This window comes from Cyrtonyx montezumae, unplaced genomic scaffold, assembly GCF_038088225.1.
Source record: "Cyrtonyx montezumae isolate F1298 unplaced genomic scaffold, pur_monq_1.0 scaffold_2, whole genome shotgun sequence".
NCBI lineage: Eukaryota > Metazoa > Chordata > Aves > Galliformes > Odontophoridae > Cyrtonyx > Cyrtonyx montezumae.
This window is the reverse complement of record NW_027071936.1, coordinates 13,937,743-13,954,332: the sequence shown is the minus strand read 5'-3', so window position 1 is coordinate 13,954,332 and position 16,590 is coordinate 13,937,743. Positions and strand designations below refer to the sequence as shown.

General features: G+C 46.7%; 1 protein-coding gene across 7 annotated transcripts in view; it reads right to left on the bottom strand.

Annotated features, from left to right (window-relative positions):
• Positions 1-16,317, bottom strand: part of JADE1 (jade family PHD finger 1) — a 48,117-nt gene extending 31,800 nt beyond the window's left edge. The window contains exons 1-2 of one of the 7 annotated variants that reach the window (XM_065736407.1): positions 16,301-16,317; positions 15,763-16,023 (exon numbers count right to left, since the gene is read on the bottom strand). In XM_065736407.1, coding sequence (XP_065592479.1) covers positions 15,763-15,772 — 10 coding nt within the window. In that variant the 5' untranslated portion in view covers positions 15,773-16,023; positions 16,301-16,317. Of the gene's footprint in view, positions 1-6,720; positions 6,771-8,254; positions 8,366-8,401; positions 8,478-8,593; positions 8,834-15,762; positions 16,024-16,300 lie in introns of those variants that run through there. The other 6 variants (XM_065736413.1, XM_065736412.1, XM_065736409.1 and 3 more) reach the window with 6 other exon arrangements.
• Positions 16,318-16,590: the final 273 nt, after the last annotated feature.

Sequence of the window (16,590 nt, the reverse complement as noted above, 5' to 3'; positions counted from 1 at the left end):
TAATAATACACAGTCATCAAGTTGTGTTTCTGATAACATCTGAGGATTTACAACACGTAAGGGAAAACAAACAACTTTAAACAGCATCTGAAATACGAGCAGTGAATATCTCAAAGGTGCTTCATTAGGTAATTACCCTATGAGGAGGTGAAAAAAACAGGAGGATATAATGACAAGCCCACCAACACTTCCATCCCTAAACAGAAGCATATTTGTTTCTCCAAGGTTGAACACCACTCAGTATCTGCAGCAAATTAATTTAACTAGCACCACCCATTCTGACACTACATTTGCAATACAGTAACATTTTAACCTCTTCAGTAAATATTTACTTTGGCTAATATGCCTTTGGAACAATTTTATTCCTATGTTAAGTGCTAGATTTACAAAGCCAAAGATTAAAGTCTTCCCCTTGCATGAAAAAATAAGAAACATCAGCAGTAGCAAGCCAAGCTTTCCCAGACTGACCACACATGCGTCAAATATGCCCCAGAAGGTACCACCTCTAAGGTCAGTTACTTCTTCCTGCAGGCACAAGTCTACCTGCTTGACTACACACTAACTGCTTTTCAAGAATCACACCATAGCACAGCCCCTCCAAGCTTCAAAGTTGGTGAATTCTAGCAACGCTGAGCTCAACTGCACACGAACCAGTGATGGAAAGGCAAAATGCTCTTCATGTTTTTATTGGCTACTCAAAAGGTAGCTGTCATTCTGCGTGCATTCCTTGCACAAGGGAAGTAAATTCATGAAAAAACAAACAAACAACACCAGGAAGCTGTGAATAGCCCGGCAGCATAATATGTAAAAGCTTGTTAAAAGGAGTAAGCTGAAAAGCAGAAAAACACGACAACAAGTGCAGAAAGGCATATCTACTTTAAGTTAAACTGACAAGGACTTTAGATGGCACATCAAATCCCTTCAGCCTTTGCCTGCCACGTATCAATTGTGCTATCAACAAGGTCCGAGCGTCCTGCTAGCAGCAAAGCCCTTGCCCGTGCCCTCAAGGTGCAGGCTTGAAAATCAGATGCTGAAACACTTTTGCTTCTAGGTGCGTGCAGAAAACCAAACCTCTTCATCTCCACAAGAGCTGGAATTTCCCAGAAACCTTTCAGCAAAGGTCTTCTCACTGACCACTTCAGGAGGTTGTTAACCACTTCTACTTTGTTCAGTGAGAAATGACTCATGGTAGTAAACTCCAGGAGAAGCCTTTCAACTCTTAAGAGTCATTCTCAAAGTAGGGAGAAGAAAAAACTAATCAAAGCCTGACACTACTTCCAACTTCCTGAAAAAGCAAAAATTTATCTTCTCTTCAGAAAGGGACTCACACAGAAGTAAACATTTTTGAGACAGGATACACTTGTTCATCTCCAGGAAAACATAACCTAATTTGAGACTCTACAGTTAAGAGTAAATTCCAGTTTGCTTTAAGAGCACAAGCACTGTAAGATTTCCTCCTTTTTGATATTATACAAAATTCAACTGAAAAGCTGGTGAATATTTCACCAAGATCTGTCGTCACAACCATGTAAAAGTTGACATGTAACTTCAGATGGCAGAAAATGAAGAATCATTAATGACAACCTCTTACAGTAAAGAACTCAGCACAGAACAAGGGCTTTGGAGCAGACCAGAATTTTCTGTGTACGACAAGCAGAAAGGTGACCAATGAATAAACACACACGCCAGTGCAGAACATCACAATCATCAAAGAAATCTGGCGTAAATGGACTAGTTCCAGAGTTCCAGACTCACACAGTCACTCAGGAAATACTGGAAAGCAATACTCAGATCCAGAATGGGCTAAGACAGAACTAGCAGCTATTAGGCCAGAACTCAGCTCCTTAAGACACTTCTTCTAACAGTATACATACTTTTCTTGTAATTTAAAGGAGTATGAATATAACCAATCTAAAAAAGCATACTCAGTAGATGTGGAAATACCTCCTATAAACAAACAAAAAAGAAGATAAGGACTAAATTAAAAACAAACACTAGACTATCTCAGAAATGCAACTAGTAGATTCCTTGTCACTTCTTGATTCATTTCAGCATGGTCTGAAAAGTAAGCAGTGATTTTGCAGTAAAGCAAAATAACCTTGTGTATACACACGGAGGAAACACTCACAGCCTTGAGATGAACACGGACATCTGAAATTCCGCCCCTCTGCACATTCTCACACAAGTATATTCTGACTTCATCCTCCCCTAACTCCATACTTAGCAAATTCATGAACTAAGGGATGTCCAGAAGCTGTTCCTTTCTACTAAATAAATATTATAAATAAATAAACTAATAAAAATTTAAAAAAAAAAAAAAACACATCAGCAAACGATGCTGCTTTTTTCGTCCCCCACTGCTGCTTAAAGGTAAGAATGGTATTCACACACCCCTGGCAAACTCTCCAGATTAGCTAGCTATTCTCCAGCAGTTCTCCAGCAGTCAGAAGCACAGAAGCCACTTCTCTGGAGTACGGAGCATTCAGTAAGACAGGTTCATTTACCTGTCCACCCTAAGGCAGGTTTCTAAAGATGGCTTTACTGAAAAGCCTACATTCTCAAATTTAACATTAAAAGGAAATGCACAATTCAGTGAAGTTTGTGTGAAACTCTTTTACAGATGTATACAAAAGGAGAGTTGAAATCCACAGATCTTGCTTTCCTACTTTCAAACCTCGTTGAGTTTTCAGGGAGCTACACGACCGATGGAAAAGCAGCACTTGGCTGCTTTGAGCAACTGTCAAACCCCTAAATGTTCTGTCATTAAAAGTAATAGAGCAGTTTTAGACTCCTAAAATAATGTCAAACTGTTCCTTTTAAAGATCAAGCACCTGATATTCAAAGCCAGAACAGAATACATCGTCTACAGGTATAGCTAGAACAGCTACTAAGAACAACCCACACACATGGAAACACCACTTCTCCTGTGGTACCACACACAGTCCCTCTGCCCCAAACATGACAGACTTAACAGGGACCTCACAGTCACACAAAAACTGCACCAAGGATATAACCACGGACTACTGGTGGCGAGGTGCAGATCGATGGTGCAGGATTTCTCTGCCCAGACATAAGCACTTTGAACACTGAGAGGATACTGGAAGTTCGTGTAACTTGAAAAAAAAATAAAACTATCCCACAAAGAATTACTTTGATATCTGCAACCAACAGTGAAGGGATTTTTATTCTTTAAAAGGCAGAAAGTCAGGCTTTCCAATCCAACTGCTTATCTTGTTCTCCTTCCCAGCCTGGGATTTCACTGCTACCTTTATCTGGAATTCCCACCCCTTCCAATCACAAAGAAGTTGGTATTTCTCACATGACTGTATTTGGACACACAATCAGTATATTCAGGGGCAGACATAATGCATCTAATTCACCTCTGACCTCATTAAAACACATACCTGCTATGCAATTAGGCCTGTCATACCAACCAGTCTGAAATAAAGGTGGGCCCACCAAGACTGACTGTACCACAACGATACAACTCTGCTGCGATCAGCACACACGTAAGCAAAGCAAATTCACACGTAAGCACAATAACACAAAAAGAGAAAAACATTTAAACTGAGCTTTGAGACTCATTCCGATAAGAAGTAAAAACAATGCAACGGGGCAGAGGGAAACCACGCAGGTTACTGAGCTCAACTGCAAGCAACTGAAGGCAGCCACCTAACTGCTGAACCATAGTGGAGCTCCCACAAAGCACTGGCTGCACCCACAAGTGCCACAGAACCACTTCCCGCTCCCCTCACGCTTCTCCAAAGCAGCCAACCAAGCAGTGTCCCTGAATGCTCCACTAACACACCGACTGTTGTTCCTCTCAAACACATACACCAGCCCAAGAAGGGCATTTGCCCATATATTGTTTAACCATGGAGGAATCCCAATGCTCGTGAGCTACAAAGCCCAGCAGCCCAAACACAACGAAGTCTGCCCATCACCTACACATCAAGCACTCGCCAAGCTCCCAGTTACACCCTCGTCTAACTACAGTCCCTAGAAACTCACTAATTCCAGCAGCATAAGCAATAGCAGCTCTGGGAAGTAGTTTCACAGAAGCAACTGGGTGCTTGCTGTCATTCTAAGTAACAGAGAAGCCCCCAGGTGACTATATCTGCTCTGATTCTACCTTAACTTACTGCACTGAGGCAACAAGGGAGCAGACCTGGCGCAGCTTACAACAGCACTTGCATAGCACGACAACGCAAGGTTTTGATTCACACGTGAGGCCGGTTTTGATTAGAATTTATAGATTAGAATCTTACTAAATTCCATATAACAATTCAGCCTCACTTTTTCGAAAGACCCTTGTTGCTTCACTTGAAGGACACAGCTTCAGGGATGAGGCCATATGGCTGACAGGCAACCTGCAGTGGGAAGCTTTATCCACCCTACGCCATCACGCTAGCTCTGATACGCCATCACGCTAGCTCTGAGTGCTGAGCTCTGGGTTCTGCTCATCGACAGGGCGAACAGCAAACACACAAATCTAACTTCGGAGCTGACGCTGCAGAATTGATACTCAGATCACCATAAGGACAAGATTACATTGACACAAATGTTTCTTCTGGCCACTTCATTTTGGACAGAGCCTTTATTTCAGGACACCTGTAAAACGCTGTGCGAATGAAATGACTAAAGGATAATCCCAAAACAAGGTCAAACACACTGTGGATATACACGTGGTAGCAGAGGTGAGGATGAACATCTCACTCTATACAAACTTAGGGGTTGCTAAGATAACAAGCATTGCTGCTGACTTTACAGGAGTACACAATCCAGCACGGTGATGTACAGCAGCAAACAACACAGCGCTGCTTCTTTCCTACCCTACAGGAGACTGAAACACCCAGCAAGCAACAGAAGCTGTACTGGACAGCAACACCAAAATCCTTCCTCTTCCTCTTTTTGAGGCACACTTATGTCTATTAAGTTGCACAGACACAAAATGCAAATCCTTTATGCTAGCTTCCTCAGAGCAGAAAGCCAGACAGTATCCCATAAAAAGGCAGGTGAGCACACATGTACGTATACTCACATACTGTGTAAATATAATTGTTCTGCACTGCTACTAAGCAGTTATGGTACCATACACTTTGTCATTCCTTAAGCGTACAAGATGTCAAGCGTGTCACAGACTTCGTAATGCTAGTAATGAAACAAACTGATTTTTCACAATAACTGTATTAGAAAAAGTCTTCTTCCGCAGGTCAAAGGCTTTCTGCAGTGAAGTTCTTACTAGAGTACCTTCAGGGAATAAACTTCCTACGTGGAGGTTTAGATTCAAACCGTGTCAGACAATTAACTGAAACCGTGTTAACAGGTGTCAGCGTGACAAACTGCAACAAGCAACTGCAGAGACAGGATGGGAAGAAAGCACAATTACGGCAGATGCGCACAATGAAGACAAACTGCAAACTGGCTTCTCCTAAAAGCAACGCACTAACTTTTAGAAATCAAGACCTAACTACGTATCTAGTACACAAGAGATCACTTCAGAACACTCATCGTGCACATGGAAGTATAACACAGTCTTAACCCACATCTGGCACAAGAAAAAAAACCAGCTGTTTTCTTCTGGGCACAGTTACACCAAAAATACTATAAACTATTCCAACCCACATAAAACTTGGTAACTCCTCTTTAGCACCAATAAAAGCTTTGAAAGCGACATTCTGTAGTCACAAAGAAGAGTTCACATTCCAACAAGTGAAATACCACAGTGCTGTGCAGCACATCCCACAGCACAGAAAGCCCAAGACCCCAGATTTGGAGAGCAAGCTCTCAGGGTCCCACTGAACAAAGGCAGTATGTTTCCAGGCCAGGAGCACTCTTCACCAACTGCAGCACCCCTAGTCCAACCCCAATGAGGAAAAGCATGAGCTCACGCTCACCTAAAACACCTAAGACTCACGTGCTCATTGGTATACCTGTACAAAGCTGGTTCCTAATAACTATTACCAAGTTGCACAAGTGGAAGTGACTGCCCAAAGTCCTGGCAAACTGGGCTCTGGGAGTGCACCCAGCCCACCCTACAGCCACCATGGTCCAGCCCTCCCATCAAAGAGCTGTCAGCCTGGACAACCCCACTGGAACCAGCAGCATCAAGCAGCAGGACGAACTGCTGGGAGAAAGCATTGAGAGGAAACACCGTGCGTTTTCTTATGCGAACTGGGAATTGAAACCAGAGAAGCAAGAAGGGAAATGTGCAGCTGTGAAGGGAAAAGAGGTTTATTATTTTATTTTCAACATGTGTATTTCACACAGCTCAAAAGCAGCAAGCAAGCGGTGTCCGCAGCCAGAAGGAAAACCTTACTGCTGCTCCAGCAACATCCCGCTGAGAGTGAGAAAACTCTCCAAATAGAAACACAACAACAGCGTTCAGGTACCACTTTGTGAAAGCTTCAGGTTTGCAAGTGTGGGCAGCTTTTGACTCACTGAAAAGACAGCGCCTGCTTAAAGGCATTATTCCTAGTCGTAGAAAAACTCCTCTCTAAAAAGGAATAAAAGCAACTGGCACAAAAAGTGGTTTGGAAATAAAAAGCCAAGCAAAGCGCGTCGTTAAAAGGTATCCTAATTTCTGGTGCTACCCGGCAGCCACCGGCGGAGAGCCGCCATCCCTTCGTACCGCTGTGCATCCACGCGAGCCGCTCATTCGCGTGTCACATCTGCGAGCTCTCAGAGCACGGCCGGAGCTCGGAGCCCCGCCGACCTCACCTGCGGGCCATCGAGGGGCTCCACGCGAGCACCGCAGTCAGCCGAGGGCCGGGACAGCGGTTAGACAACAGCCGTAGCGCTTTAGGGGCCGCCCACCGGCGGGCGGGGGCTCGTTCAAATCCGCCGCCTGCCGGGTGCTGCCGGGTACCGCCGGGCGCGGCGCTGCTCTACGCGGCCGCGGAAGGGAAGGGAACGGACCGCCGGGCTGTGCCGCGCTGCCGCTCTCCATTTGAAGAGCCCGGCGCCCCCGCCTCCTTCCCCGGCCGCCGCTCCTCCCCGCCGCCGGCCGCCACCAATCCGCTCGGCCCCGGCCGCAAATTAAACTTGCTGCCCCGCCGCCGCTCCGAGCGCTGTCACCGCCGGAGCGGCCGCGGCGCCGCCCCCGGCGCGAGGGCACGGGGTGGGGTGGGGGGGGTTGAGGCCGGGGCGAGCGGCGGGGGCTCGCGCCCGTGTCGGTGCCTGTCTCTCCTCCCACTCCCAGACAGTTCTGGAAACTGTGCATCACCTCTTGTCACAGGCGGCAGCCAGCAGGCGCTGCGCACAAACAAACACCCGCTGCTCCGCCCGCCCCGAGATACAGAGCGCCCCGCGGCGCAGCGCCGACAGATGCATACGGGGTGGGGGGGGGGGGGAATAGAGCCCATCCCGAGAGCGGCGGCGCGGCGCTTTGTCTCGTTTCGCAAACGGAGCGGCCGGCCCCGCGGAGCGCGGACCGTTACGCGGCTCCGAGGGCCCGCCGTGCCCGGTCGGCCGCGGGGCGGGAGGGAGGGGGAGGAGCCGCCCCAGCAGCTCGGGGCTCCCGCCGCCGCGCCTGTGTTAACGTCCCCGTACGCCGCGCGCGCGTTTCAACGGCCGGGACCGCGTTCCCCCTGCGAACGGCGCGTCCGAACCGGAGCGCCCCGCGGGCACGAGGAGCCCGCCGGGGGCTGCCCCGCCACCCCGCCAAGTTCGCATCGCGCCCCCCACGTGGCCGCTCTCGCCCCGCGCGCCTTTAAACTCCCCGAGCGCGGGCGGGCGGGGCGGCGCCGGGCACACGCATCGCGCGGGACCGCTGCACCTGCTGCCCGCCCCCCTCAGCCCCGAGCGGCAACTTGTGCCCCGTTCCGCCGAAGGCGCCTTTTTTACGCTTTTGAAACGTTGTTTCCCCCCTTCCGAGCACAAACAGGCGCTCGGCTTAAGCGCACCGCTCGGCGCGCAGCCCCTCCTCCCGCGGTGAGCGGCGGGGCGGCTCAGGGACGCGCGGGGCCGCGGTGACGGCCGTGCCCTCTCCCGGCGCGGCTCCCGCGGGACCGCCGCCACCCTCCGCCAGTCGAGCGGCTCCGGCGCGCCCCACCGCCCGCGGCGGGCGCCTGCCCGGGGCGCAGCCCTGAGCCCGGGCCGGAGCGCGGCGCGGCACCGCGGGTCCCCCCCTTCTCTCTCCCTCCTTCTCCTCCCTCCGCCCGCTCAGCCCGGCACAAGTTGCGCGCGGGATAGCGGAGCCGCAACTCGGCCGCCTCCCGCCCCGCTTTGCAGCGGCGCCATGTTAATGACGTACTCTCTTATTTCCACTAGGCAGCGACCTTCGGCACCCAACTGCTCTCCCGCCGCCTCCGGAGCGACAAAAAAAAAACCCCATCAAATATGGCTGTGCTGGCGGCTCCCCGGCGGGCGCTGCGGCGGCGCGGGGCGGCGGCACGGTTACCTGCTGGCGGCGGGGCGGCGGCGGGCGGCGCGGCCGGGCTCCCCCTGCGCGGAGGGCGCGGGGCCGCCGCATGAGTTCGGCGCGGCGGCGGCGGCGGCGGGGCGCGGAGAGCGGCTGTCCGCACGCACACACACACACACACACACACACACACACACACACACACGCCGCCGGAGACTCCCTCTGACTGACGTTTGTACTTGTTATGGAGGAAGGACTCCGTGAATCAAACTCGTTTCTGGGTCACTGCTGCCACAGGGGGGAGCTGCTTTAATCCCCTGCCAAAACGGGAAGGAGAGGGAGGGGGGCCGGCCCCGGGCAGCAACTCCGGGCGGGTCCGGCCCCGCCGCGCCGCGGGGCTGCCGGCCGCACCGCGCCCCAGCGCCAGGGGGAGGGCCCGCAGCACGGCCCCGGGGCTGCCCGCTGCGCGTCGGGCGGGCTCCGCGCAGGGGTTATGACGCGGCGCTGGGTGAACGGCTTTCAGGCGAGGAAACTGAGCCACACGGCAGCTCGGTGACACGCGTCCGCAGCAAATAACGGCCAGGGTACGGATAAAGCGGCACCTGCGGCTCCCTCAGCGCTGCTTCTGGCCCAGCAGAAGAGCCAGCAGCGCGTCTGTCTTGCAGGACGCGGAATTACCGTAAATCGGCACCAAATTCCACCCCCAGCTTTCCCTTTCCAAAAAGAATGCAGATTTTCTGTTTTTCCATAGGGAAACTTTACCTCGCACCATGCACCTGTGCTCTCTGCGTGGGGAGAAAGGGCTGCGTCCCTGCTGAGCATAGCACAGGGAGCCCGCAGGCACAAACAGCAGTTCTGTGCGGCCGCCTCTGCCTGTCAAGTAATCACACCTGGCTCCAACAGGAATTGAGGTGACACAGCTGCCCCAGCACCCGCCCGTGCTCTCTAAAAAGTCCTTCGCATCCCAAAGAGTTGAAGGTTACAGGAAAATTCCTCGCCCTCAAAAGATATTTTTTCACTGTGAGAATAGTACAACTACACAGTTTCTCATAGGACGCCTTGAAGCAACTTCAGATTTTGAAGACCAAACTCATGCTTTGATTCCCCTTGTTCTTATCTGCTTGAATATTTTCAAATAAATACAAAAGGAAATCTGTGTATTCTCCCATTTTTAACTTGGAGCCCAGAGCTATGAGGGCACAGAAGGGAGCAACGCCCCAGGCATTCTGCACATTTGCAAGGCTCAGGGCCTCAGCTTTCCACACGCACAGTGCTGGCACTTGCAGGTACCACGCTCCAGACCTTGTAATCCACCCACTCACTGCCAGAGTATCCTTTTTTATTCCCCCTCATCCTTTCCCTAAGATTCCAGAAACCTTCCTACAGTGCTGATGTCCATCACTGCTAAAGCAGGCAGGGAGCAGAGGCCAGACTGGTCTGTATTACCTGAACAGCACAGATCTGCTGCCGTGCTACATACAGACCAGTGAAAGACTCAGGTCAGCCCCTGGGGTGCTCACGGTCTCCTTAGGAGCCCATAAAAACAGACTCAGCCAACAACAAAGCTATTGTCACTCGGTACTTGCTATGTGGAGGTATGCACTCTAATGGATGAATATTAGTTTTGTTTGTTTAAAAGGTTCATTTAATGTAAAGGGTCATGAGAATTACGGGTTGTGCCCCCTCTCAGTTCTTTCTAAGAAAATTCCCAGCAGGCTTCTGAGTAAACATTAAATGCGAATGCACTCTGATTTCTCCAGGGGAACAATAACAATATTCCTGACTCAAACTCATTGGATTTGAGACGATATTTTTGTTCTGTCATTAATTGGTTTCCCTTTGCATACACAGCCAAAAAATCTCAGCTGCGTGTCACATTCTAGGAAACTTTTTGCTAGATTCCATGCCTGGCCATGCATGGAGGAACACAACCTCAACATGTTGAGGATGGAGGTCCCTATTTTAGAAAGCAGGGGCTAAACACGCTTTATAAAGCTCCCCCCTTCTAAACTTTCTGCATTGCAAACACAGGAAGTCTGGGCTTCATGAGGAAGGAAATGTACAAAGGAAAGGAATACCCTGATCTTCAGATGTACCTGTAAACTTTGCCTCTGCAGATGGTATCACAGACACTGTTCTGGAATAACATACACACATGCCTACATTTACTGAAAAATGAAGTGGTGAAAGAAGAAGTTATAATTATTATATTTATTTATTTTAAAATATAAAAAATATTATATATTATATTTATTTATTATACTACAAGAAGTTAAAATTATTTTCAGCATTAATCAAAAAAACTTTACTACTAACACTATAGATATGAAGTTTGATACCAATATAGCTATGGTCAGATAGGAAGGTATGTTAAAGAGCGTACCAGGGTAAGCCATGGGCATCATTACCGGAAGTCAGCTCTCAAAAATGGGATCTGAGTAGTCCGTGATGAGCTGTTCAGTGCAGAAGCTGCTTTAGCAGCTTAGGACACCATTATGATTCCTGCCTAAGAACGTCAGACAGCAGAAGTGACTGTGTGACTGATCCTCCCTTGCTTCTCAATAAAATCAGCGCCCAGCTGAACCTGCTAGGACAGGCACAGTGCCTGTAGTGATAGAGGAGGATGGTAAAAGCAAGCCACACAGGGCAGAGAAAGAAATCTTAATTCTGCATTAAACACTGGACCACCAATGAGAAAATCAAAAAAGGAGAGAGAATCATGTGGTAGTTTCCTGCTGCTTCTACAGGCTAAAAATCAAGCTAATGGGTAAAACCCTGCCATACATAGAAGCAGTAGGGAGTTGACCAGTGACAGCAGTGGGGGTAGTATTTTAGCCCTCATCTTTATTAGTGAATTGTACACTTGAAGTAAAGACTCCATTCTCATAGCACCTCACAATGAAGTCTATTCTGTGCCTTGCTCAGTCATCTCTATACCAGTTTTAATAACCTAGGAGAATTTGGAGAATACACGTCAGGCACGGAACTGGGCATCACACGAACCTGCTCACCTTCTTCAGTCCCTTCCTCATGTTGTTACATCAGCTACAACCCTTTTTTTTTCTTGATGTTCTTATAGTTTAAATTCTCCCTGTTGACTGTAACTTGTGAGCAGATGCACAAATCCAAGGAAAGAATATGTGGCTTATTAACACTTTTCTGCACTGCAACATTCACTGCAGCAGTTTCCACTACAATATTTTCACTTGCTTTCTTGTTTAAAACTCGATACCAGCTACTCCTTTTGTGTTTGGTATCTGTTTCCATTACTCATTGCAGAATCTCATCCCATAGGAGTGTGATATACTACAGAGAGAGGAGATGCATCGTTAAGCCAGATACTGTTGAGGACCGTTTTGTCCTTAGTTGATCTTCTCTCACAAGTAAGGGAGAAAAGGAGAAAAAGCTTTAACTCAAGTACCTGTCAATCTTTATGACTAACAAAATTGCTGTTATCTGCTGCAGAAGTGCTTGCCCTAACCACTTGCTCATGCATGGACTACAGAGAAATACAGATGTCACTGTTTGTTTTCTTAACTCAAAGACACAACTGGTGGAAACATGGCAAATGATCATCACACAAAGTCATCCACAGTAATTAATTTAAGCTCCATCTTTTATTCCTTCTCCATGACTGCAGGAGCTGAAGTGTGATACGCCCGAGCTCAGAAACACCACACTCAGGTAGCACGTTGCCTCCTTGTACTCTGAAGTTTACAACCGCCACGACTGACTGTGGTAAGAGAACTGCCCAGTCAGCAGCCATACACCAAAGATGCGCTTTTCCCTATACTCGTGAGCCTCATTCTTAAGGTTTTCAGATCCTCTGATGTATTCAGATGCAGCTGTCATGAAAGGACACTGTCTCAGTACACCCGTAAGCAGAAGAGTGTCATTTAGGGGTATGAATGGGGAGGAATGATAAACAAATCTGCAGAACTGCACTTGACATTTAACATGTAATCAACAGGCTACTGTAGTGCCTCCAATGACAAAACTTGAGAAGCAGTGATTATTATATTTATTTTATGTGTGGGCAAGCAGGGCCACACAAAGGTTAAATCACTTGCACTAGTCACGTGTTAAGTCAGCAGTAAAACAAGAATAGAAACCAAAAGACATGCCTCCCTGTCCAAAGTTTGTAATGATTAAGCTGCATCCTCTCCTTTGGCCTGGAGTACAACACATAACAGAGTACAAAGTATAACTCTGTCATTTTGCACAAAGGTAACTTAAAATATTTTTGCAAGTCGAAGGCAGTTACTGCACAGAAACGCAACTTCTCACTTTGTACAAACATCTCTGAGTGAAGTGGGAACAGGCCTTGAAAAGTACAGCTACTGCAAGTTGAGCGCTTCCAAATAACTCTAACTGGAAAGTGGAAGCTGACAGAAAACCAGTAGAGCAAGAACCTCAGGGGAGCAGCTGTAAGCAGGCAGTTAACTTGCAGGTCTGAGCTAAGCAGGATGAAGCTGATGCATCACCTTTATGGTAAACAGCACAATTTCATTCATAATGAGAGAAGTAATTAGCAGTCAAGGTAATGCCCCGAGTACAGGAAGAACACATTGTGAAAACCTCAGGTAAATGACAGTGCAGTAGCTACAGATCAGATCTCAGTTTCCAAAATAAAAAATCACACGTGCCTGTCTGGCAGCTCATCAAGCAGCACAGTTGTCTCATCTAAATGAACTTGAGCTTCAATATTAAACTGTGTTTGTGCAGGCTGAAATCATGTAGTGAGAAAGTCCACAGGATGAGGAAAGAGGAGGCTCAAGGTATCAAGGACGAAAAATCTCTTAGACCTTCTTTCCACCATCTCTATCAGAAAAAAAAATAACACCCAACAACAAAGGGTGGAGAAAAGCCATGGGACAACCACAGCTGTTCAGCCTGTTTATCAGTGAGCCACATAAACATGCAGCAAGTGGCCCGTCCTGAGTGTTATCAGAGAGAGCTTATCAGAAATACATACTTAGTTGAAACAACAACAACCACTGAACAAAAAATCAGCAACACAAACACAGGGAAACTAGAAATACCCTTGTCAGGTAGGGAGTATTCCCTTCTTTGCAAATGAAGCTATTGAGACAACACTAAAGAGATACAAATGAAAATGGTTGCTGGTAAAGTGCAGGGACAGCATCATGACTCAGCCCTAACGCATTACAGTAGTGTAATCCTTCAGTGCTGTTTGAAGCATATACACTACAAAAGGTCAACACTTCTGAACACCACATTTGCACGGTGGATGTGTCTAAACCACAGTTGTGCCTCCAACCCCAGAAAAGCAACGTGCACTGGAGGAGGTGGGAGAGCCTTGGCACCCAGCAAGGTTCAAAGGAAGACCTCTAACAGCCACGAAGTACATTTTCTGTGCACACAACGCAAGCGCTCAGGAGATGAACAGCCCCTCAGTCATTTGATACCTTTCATTCACAAATTCTGAAGCTGTATTTGTTAAAAATGGACAGTGGTGTTTATTGCTTGTTTAGAAGTTAGAGCTTCTTCAATACTGCTCGAAGCTGACACTACCACAGATGTATTTAAAGCACAAAGTGAAGAATGGAAAAAACCTGGAAAAATCAAATAATTCCTCTGGCTCCTGTGAACTTTGCTTGACTAAGCAAAAAACCTCAAAAGAAATAGTCACTGACCTTCCAGAACAACATTTTTTTAAAAGAAGTCTGATCTGCTTATGTGGGCAGATTTTGGCACTGGGTAAACATCGATGTTTGCTCCTCAAATTGCACAAGCCACAAAAAGATCTGTTGCTCTTCAATCCAGGATATGCTTTTAAAGCAGTGCATATTAAGTTCTCTTTGACAACTCGAGGCAGGGTGCTTTCTTCGTATGGAAGCTCAGGCACAGTCGTAAAGGAAATGTGCCAGCTGCCTGTAACCTGGTATCTGCAGGGGGGAATGGCCACATCCTGCAGCAAGCACAAGTGTCCTTAGGAAAGGAATTAAGTCAGAGCTCTAGCTCTAGCCCACTTGGCTTCTCAGATATTCAGCTAACCACAGATACATCTCTGCCCTCAGCCAAAGCTAAAGGCGAGACCACAGTATGTCAGATCTCTTTTGGAAGAGGGCCCAGCTATTTAAGGGAGACAAGCAAAGTCTTCAGCCACAGCACAGAAAGGTAGAAAGTTTACAGGAGATAAAGGCAGGAAAGCACGCCAGCCCCAGAGCACTCATGCCAGAGTACAGCCTGTACCGATGCGGTGGTATAGTGCTCTGGATCAATAACATCTGTAACACAGCACACACATTCACAGATGGATGTACAGAATGAGCACACGACTTATTTTCTCTCCCACACTTAAAAAGGAAGAGCTAAAGCAATGTTTTTGCTGTACCTTTACATGTTTATTTCATAAAGTTGATTTTAGTGGGTTCTTTGAGGTCCTCCCACTCTTTTAAGGAATTTAAGCCCCTTTTCATGAGTGTCTTAAAAATGCTGCAAGTCTTGTGCTCTCACTAGTACCTGACACATGCTCAGGTATTCATTAGCTTTTTTGCAGAAGTTTGATTTCAGTGAAGGAAAGCAGTGACAGCAAAAGAGTTCTAAACCTTGTACAACGAAGATCAGCATTCACACAAGCCCTGGCATTTCTTGTGAGCAGAACAAGCAAGTAGTGACAATGGGCACATCTGTCACATAACATCCCCAGAGGGGAAGACCAACAGCCAGGCAAGTGGGTTCCCCTTCACAAGGCAATCAGCATCAGCTGCTTATATGATTTAAATCCATTTTAAGTTGCCAAATAAACCGATTTTTTTTTCTTATGACAAAATAGCAGACTGCAAGCATAAGGCTTAAAGAAAAAGCAATACAAATATATCACCATTAGGAGCTCTACAAGCCTTGCTCAAGGAAAACAACATTTACATTTGTCTAATATTTTGTAAAAAAAAAAACAAAAAAACACCGAACAAAAAACACTGAAACCAATAGCATGAGTTAAATTTTTCTCGTCTGTAACTCCCAGAACACTAGAATTTTCCCCAGAGCCTATGTTATATAATCACAGAATATACAAAGCAATTGCTATTCAAATGTGATATTTTTTAATAAACTCATATCAAACATAACACATGGTACTCAGTCTGAATATCATCTTGACAAGGAACTAGCAAACAGAAGTTTTAAAAGCCATGTGCCACCAAATTAAATCACACTTAAAGTGCTTACTACACTGACCCTGTTTACATTTCATAGCACAAAACAGATACATTGAGCTCTGAAAAATTAGTTAAGGATGGAGAACATTAAGCACAACAAAAATCCCACAATGTGCTAGGTTACTGAGACTAGGTTCAAAGGACACCGAAGTCCAAGACTAAAAATGTACTTTGGATATGACTCCTGCTCTGGAACAGTCTAAACATATTTAGTACCTCCCCACATGATTGCAACATTCCTTGAAGATTTACAGCTCTCATTTTTTGGCACAATCTGAACTGCCTCAGTCTGTGTAATGAGGTCACCAACAGAGCCAGAAGTGATGGGCTGGGGTTACCTATTGGTGAGATGCTTCCACTTACTCCAAGCCAAATTTCACAACGCAGTGCTGTGGAGCCAAATAGCCTGCTTGTTCTTGTCCAGCTTCCTGTCTTCTACAGGCTTTAGTGCACAATGCCTCGGCTAAATAAAAGGAACTGAGAACACAACACAGCCCAAGTTATGGACTGAGCCATTACACATCATATCTTTGTACTTAGTAATATCACTCTGACTAAGCTACTTGTTTTTTTTTTTTAAGCTGCAGGGAAAAATAAGTTTGAATTTTTTCATAAAAAGCAAACAAACCACTAATGTATCAAGTCTGAGGTTTGGAGAGGACTGTTGTTAAACCCATTACAGACACAGGACACCGAAGATATCTTAATTGTTTTCCATTTTTAACCTCTATTAATAACATGTTGTTCAACTTACACTTCACTATTGAAAAATCTTGTTAAACACAGAAAAACTCCTGGTTTTTTTTAGTCCTCAATATATCACAGCTTGCAAAACCAAGAAGGTAATAAAATTTCTAAGAGGTGAAGTTCATAGACACATGACAGTCACAACAAGCCACATGCATTTCCTTGGGAAAAACAAAACAAAACTTTTGACAGGAACAAGTGAAATTGCATTTTTTTCTCCTTTCCTTTGCAGTAAGATTACGTCACTCTTATCTCTTGTGTACAGATGACACTAATAACTGTGTTGCCTGGACTTCA